At 31.5% G+C, this 6791-nt stretch overlaps 1 protein-coding gene across 1 annotated transcript; it reads left to right on the top strand.

The window, feature by feature from the left end:
* Positions 1 to 4042: 4042 nt before the first annotated feature.
* Positions 4043 to 4835, top strand: LOC111369195 (transcriptional regulator TAC1-like). Its single transcript, XM_022990668.1, has one exon. The coding sequence runs from the start codon at positions 4077 to 4079 to the stop codon at positions 4668 to 4670; it is 594 nt and encodes a 197-aa protein (XP_022846436.1). The 5' UTR covers positions 4043 to 4076; the 3' UTR covers positions 4671 to 4835.
* Positions 4836 to 6791: the final 1956 nt, after the last annotated feature.

Genomic DNA, 6791 nt, shown 5'->3' on the forward strand with positions numbered 1-6791 from the left:
AAGTAATATTGGACTGAATTGAAGAAAAGTGAAAGATGAAGGACTAAATTGCAATTAATCAAAAGATGAGCCGAGAAGGTGATCAAGGAATTGATTGACCCAAATATCAATTAGGAGTCAATATTTGATGATGGAACAAAGGAAAGAAAGAAAAAAGATCAAGAAAAGAGAAAACGAAGTTCAGGGACCAAAACAGTAAGGTTAAAAATTACAACCATGCGGCCGCACAGAACTGAACCATGCGGCCGCACATTAGGTTGCAAGGATTTCATTGAGGTAGTTCACTTGAACCATGCGGCACCATGCGGCCGCATGGCTATAAAATCGAAGAAAATTCAGAACTTGCGTTTTTAATTGAAACTCTTTCGAGATTCCGTGAGGACATGATATAAAAGTCAAAATTCATCAAAAATAGGGTAGAACGACTAGGGAGAAGAAATTTACAACTTTTTGAGGCAAGAAACACGATCTTGAAACCGATTCCACAAGAATTCAAGCGGGTTTTCAAGGCTTTATTCAAGATTTCAAGAAATTCTCATACGGGTGCTATTCTTTCAATTTATTAATTTCGTTTTTTTTTTCTGTAATTATGAATATTCTAGGCTAGGTTTTCAATTCACTAGGTGATCGATGGACCATTGTTTGTTATTTTAATTCCATATTTCATGAATTTAATATAAAGACTCGTTTGGATAATTTGATTGGTTTATATGCATTGATTTTCTTCCGCAATTAGTGGCCAATGATTGAGTGAGTGTTGATGACTTATTTCTTACATTCGAGAGAAGTGGAATATGTTCGATAAGGTGTAAATCAACATAGGGTCCGATAGGGGATAGAGATATATCCCTATGCTTTATGCAATTCTCTAATTGTTCACAAAATCACATGCATTTTTGTATATTTGCATCATCCATAGAGATATAGGCTGGTGGTGTGCAAGACTAGGTCGAATATATATCGAGAGAATATGTTTAATAGATTTAGGAACATTGAATTGGCATTTCCATCGGGTCATTGATTTAATGAAATTAGGGTTTTTATAACTTCAATTGGGGATTCGTGATCCTAATAACTTTATTTTGATTCATTTCCATAAATTAGCTCTTGATTTTGCATAATTTCATTTACTTGAGTGTTTGAGTCGTTTAATAAGAGAAATTTCGATATTAGGGTTTCTAATTGAGAATTAGGGTTTTTAATTGAAATTAGGGTTTTTAATTGAAATTAAGGCTTTTTGCATTTGGACAATAATTTCACTCAATTAGATTCGGTTAAGGCTAGATTATATAGAATTGAACTACTCAATCTCCGTGGGACGATATTCAGACTTTTAAAAATCTACTTTATTACTTGTTACGATCCGTACACTTTCGGTAGTTTTAAATCGAAAGAATTATTTCGTGAACAGTCTCCATCTGGCAAGAGTAGGAAAATTTCAGAATTTTTGTTATTATCGAAAGCCGTTCTTTGAGGAGATTCTAAATTTATGTGTGTGAAGTGGTGACAATCATGAATCATCACAATATTTGATTAAGCAAGTCAAGAAAAAAATAAAAACTAAAGAATTTTTTTCTTTTACATATATTTATAACTAGTATTCGACTTTCTTGAGGAACAAGTAGTATATCTCTTGTTTAAGTTTATATCCACGTTAGGTGGAACGCTCTCTTTCAACTTGATGAGAACAACGTCAAGGAAGGTTCTAGGGGTTAAGCCATGGCTCAACTAAAAAATCTTTTATGCTGGGCTGATATGTAAAATGAAAATAAAAAATCCCCCAAATTTTTATTTTTTCTGCATTATAATATTTTTTTTATTTTTATTTTTTTTTTGCAAGGAAAAAAATTAATCTCAAATCTGCCAAACTGCCTTGAAGAATGTTTTTGATTAATTTTCGTGCTCGAGCAGTAGTAGGGTCCAAGTAAGGTTCGGGAATAGGGACTTCTTCCGCGATCGTACTTTTCTCTAATCTCAATATCCTATCCATGTTGTTTTGTATTTAAATATTTATTAGTATTAACATTTAAAATTATTAAGTATTTAACATAGTAAAAAAATGTTATTTCTTTACAATACGTTATAAAATATAAACACAGAATTAAAGTAAAATTATACAATGGAAGTAAAACAAATACAAAATGCATGCACCAGACATATTAATTAAAGGAAATAATTTGATAAGTGGCCCATGGAATTATTGTTCTCTAACATTATTAAGCACATCTACCAGACATGATAAACATATACTTAATTAACAAAACCCCAAGTTCCTAATGCTTAATTAAGAAACCCAGTTCATAATTACTGTGAAATAGTATTTATTAGAAAAATACTTTCTTTATTCCATTCTTGTCCCCCAAACAGGATGTTAATGTTATATAGAAAAATATATATATAAAATAAAATAAAAAGAAATATAGGAAACTGACACCGAAAATGAGGTGAAGAAGTAAAATCTTAAAAAAAGCGTTGACTATATCTAGTTTTCCATGCGTGCAAACGTACTTTTCTCGAAGCGTGAGGAGTTTCCAAATTCTTTAGCATGTTTTTCATTTAATTAAAGCTGGTGACTTAATGACTAAACAAATAAATCTTCAATAACAATTCAATAAATATTTAATTATTAGAATATTGTTAAGAATTTTAATTGTTATTTGTTAAATGATAAGGATAATTTTTTTTATTATTATTTTAAGATATATATTTAGTCTATCATTTTTAAAAAGACAATTTCGCTATTATTCGAGTCAATGATCAAGCCAAATTCCAGGAGAGCTCTTCTACAATTAATTAGGGTCTGTTTGACAATGTTTTTTGTAATTTCATACCTTAACGTGCTTCTACTTGTCAAGGTTGTAGAAACTTACTTGAAGTGAAATTTTCTCAAGAATTGAATGTGTTGAATCATTTGTCTTACTTTATTTGATCTTGCTGGTCCAAACCCTATCAAATTGAAGGAGTTCCTTAACCACAATCCAAATGATTTTACAATTGATTGAATACCCGAAAAAATGAGATAAGATTTTTCAATTTTCAACATTTTTTGCATACAAATTTCATGTGTTTTTTCTTGAGAGAGATTAATTTCATATGTAAGCTTCCACAACTTTCATGTATTAACATTTTTTTGGAAGTTATAATGTTGGTTAATTAGGTGGTGGGAAGTTATTCACGATTTTAAAGAATAACTTGTCCCTTTAATCCATTTTATTTTTCTTGGGTCGGATCAACTCATATGGACGACTCGTCCATTTTCAACATTTTTGAAAATCAAAAATTGCTTTTAATACTAAAGATCTACTTTTGAACGTGTTTGAATAATTTTCTAAAAGTATTTTGTTTAATTGATGGATCTTTTTGATGAGATGACCTAAAGTAGATTTCTTAGAAAATTCTTCAAAAAAAAAAAAAAAAAATGCAGAAGTCCTGTCAAACAAACCCTTTTATCTAATTTTACATTGAATTACATATTTGTGCAAAAGCAATTTCCCTTATAAACTAATCTGACTTTTGAAACTACCAAATGTTTCTATTTTGACGTCTCAATAATATAATGGGAAGCCGGATTAGTATATGAATTTATATAGAGTTGATCTCTTATCCTTGGTGAATAGAAGTTATCTTGCCTACCTGCTGATGTGGAGTTGTCATCTCAATGGATCAAACTTTTTTTTTTTTACTAGCCAAAACAATAAGGCTAGACCTCTGGCGTGGACATTGGTTATCGAATTAAGCTACTCAAATATGGAAATTTGACAAGAAATATTAACAGATTTGACATGGAGAACTATGATTAGCCTTTTTTTTTTTTTCTAAAAAAAAATCCATCTTCCAGTGAATAAATGCCCAGTGTTGTCTGTCACCATTTTCGGTCAAATTTCCCTGTTTGAGTAGCAATCATATCCTGTTCACTCTAGGCAAAAGATTAGCAGTGGATTAATATATAGCTTAATTGTCTTTATGCGACTAATCGGCATGCTATATTGAATGGAACTACTAGGCACGCCTATCTATAATATATAAGCTGTTCGGCCGACCATTTGACCTCTCTAATATTTGTCCTTGAGAGTTGGATGAATTCTTCCTATTTCCTTCTCCAGCCACGCCTGGAAATGGAGATTAATCCCTCCACTAGTCTTCAAAACTCCAGCCAAATAATATGGGTTGATGATGAGCAATTAGGCCTGCAGGGCCATGTTGTCAAGTCCTACAGATGCACTTTCTGTAAAAAAGGGTTCTCTAATGCACAAGCTTTAGGAGGCCATATGAATATTCATAGAAAAGATAGAGCAAAGCTCAAAGAATTCACAAGTGATCAAAATCTCCTTTCTTTGAACATCAAGAGCAAGGATCCTACTGTTGATGATGATAGTCCTCAAGAAAACTCGTCGAAATTAGCTTCTACTTTTCCTAATATTCGAGAAGATGATGATCAGAGAAGCTGTTCACTAGAAGTTGATCATATTATTATTCCTCCTGGAAAAGATGGTTTTAATAATCTGCTGAAACTGTCTTTATTTGCTGAGACTCCGTCTTTAAGCGGTGAGAAAGAGAGGCATGGTGAAGTTATGAAGTTTTGCCATGGGCATGGAATATCACAGACTGATGAAGTGGACCTTGAACTTCGGTTAGGGCCTGAACCTTACGAAGAACCAACAAAATCATAGTTGGAAATATTAATATACTTCCTGCAGGTTTATTTTGACATTATATTTCACTCTGGTAGTTCAAATATATATATATATTCATGTTTTGAAATGTAGTAATTGTTGCCTAGTGAAGGAAAGAAAAACTCTATATCTAATGATTCAAGCTGCAGCTTCAGCCTTCAAGTGCAATAGCACCAGATAGAAGATTATGATTAGTTCTTTATGCAGAATATAAATTCAGTATGTGCAAGTCAATACTCTTGGCTTACTTCATTACAAAGATGTTAATTCATTATCCAATCCTCAATTCTGAACATTGCAGCAGAGTTCACATTCGCTTCGATCCAACAAAGTGGTAAATAGTAATGCAAAATAACGCGGTTCATCTTTTGCCTTGAAATGTCAAGGAAAGAACGGCAAAGGTAGAAGACCAGGTGAAAGAATCAAGAATATCATTCACAAACTTTAATGGCAAAATTTGGAAAATTGGAGATAAAAGAGTGAATATATTTTAAAATATTTAGAAGATGAATTCAACTGTTAATCAAATGCTTCAAATGGAGAAATTTTAGACGAAGAATTGCTGAAAAAAACTGTGAATCTATTGTGGTTTTTATGGAAGCATTTTAAGATCTTTAAAAATTTTCGAAAGATTTGTACAGGAGTTTGCAACCTCAAGAATTTCTTAGTAAATATGGGAAATTCTCAAAGTTTCAGAACCCTCGAATCTCAAATAATATTTGTGGGAAACCATGGTTCATGTCATAGGACATGCCGGACACGGACAAGGAAGAGAATGAAGAAATATTAATGTCAATTGTCATCTGTGCAATAAAAGCAATAACTCCACAGAAGATGGGGGAGAAACTATCTATTTGTAGTTATCAAAGATCACATTTTTTTAATCTAAAAAATTCATGGAATTATAATGCTCTCGTTGCCATAAATTTAGACGTGGTCACTGATTATTGGTACATAAACAAGCTCAGAAATAAAATTGGATTTTTTCTAGGGAAAATTGCAGCAGTTGTCCCTAATTTTATTTTATTTTATTATTATTTTTTTTTTTTGCAGATTTTACCTTACTCTTCATTTTGTGCCAACAAAAGTCTCTAACCTTTTATTAATATGCATATGAGATCCACCAGGATGGAAACAGTTCAAAACATAGTCAATTGATCGAGAAATTTTTTTGAACTATCTGCTACCGTAACAATTTTATTGGATACTGATACATTTTTGGATGGTATTTTGGACGGTTTTAATAGATGTTGATTCCTTAATTTTTTTGGTCAATTGACGGTATTTTAAACAATTTTTGTCCAAATAGATTTCAAGTGCATATTTATGAAATGTTATAAATCTCCACTGGTACAAAATGAAGGTTAGAGTAAAGTTTGCAAAAAATGAAAAAGTTAGAGCTGTTGCAATTTTCCCTTTTTCTATGATTGTGAAATTTTCGTGGAACTTTGTTGTTTGTGAAGGATATATGGATTATATATGGTACCTGGATAGTATCACTATCCAAGCGCATGACTAGGAATAAACATTCATTTCCAAAATTTGTTAAAATTAATTAGCGGCAAGTGATTATCATAGATTTTAAATATTATAAACTTTAGTTATTGGAGATGTAGCATTTAGAAATAAGTCTCACAAAATTGACAAGATTAACCGGTTTAGAAAATAATCTAGAGTGGGTTAATGTTCTCTTGAATCCCTCAAGTGCATGATTTCGTAGATAAGTACAAAGTAGTGAGTTGATTATACTTTTCGAAAAGAATTTTTTTTTTTTGTTTTTTGGGGGGGGGGGGGGGGGGGAATAAAAATAAAAAAGACAGATGAAGATAAAGGCATTAGGATTTCGAATCCACCTATATTTTTCACTTTATCTTAAATTCTTGTAATTGATAATATTTGAATAAAATTGAGGATCAATATTTCTAATTAATTTAATAATCTATCTTAGGGATAGCAATGGGGCGTGTATGGGACGGGTCGGCCATTCCCATGTTTCTTTGAGTATTTTTTGTTATATTACCCCATATCCATAACCTGATTAAAGCGGGATAGGTTTCCAACCCCATTTATTTTTTCTTCTTATTTATTTTATTTTTTTATGCCCTTAGTTAGTAAATA

This window comes from Olea europaea, chromosome 20, assembly GCF_002742605.1.
Source record: "Olea europaea var. sylvestris chromosome 20, O_europaea_v1, whole genome shotgun sequence".
Lineage (NCBI taxonomy): Eukaryota > Viridiplantae > Streptophyta > Magnoliopsida > Lamiales > Oleaceae > Olea > Olea europaea.

Excerpts from the sequence above, each read along its gene's own strand:
- LOC111369195 (XM_022990668.1), top strand. The coding sequence starts at position 4,077 with ATGAATTCTTCCTATTTCCTTCTCCAGCCACGCCTGGAAATGGAGATT.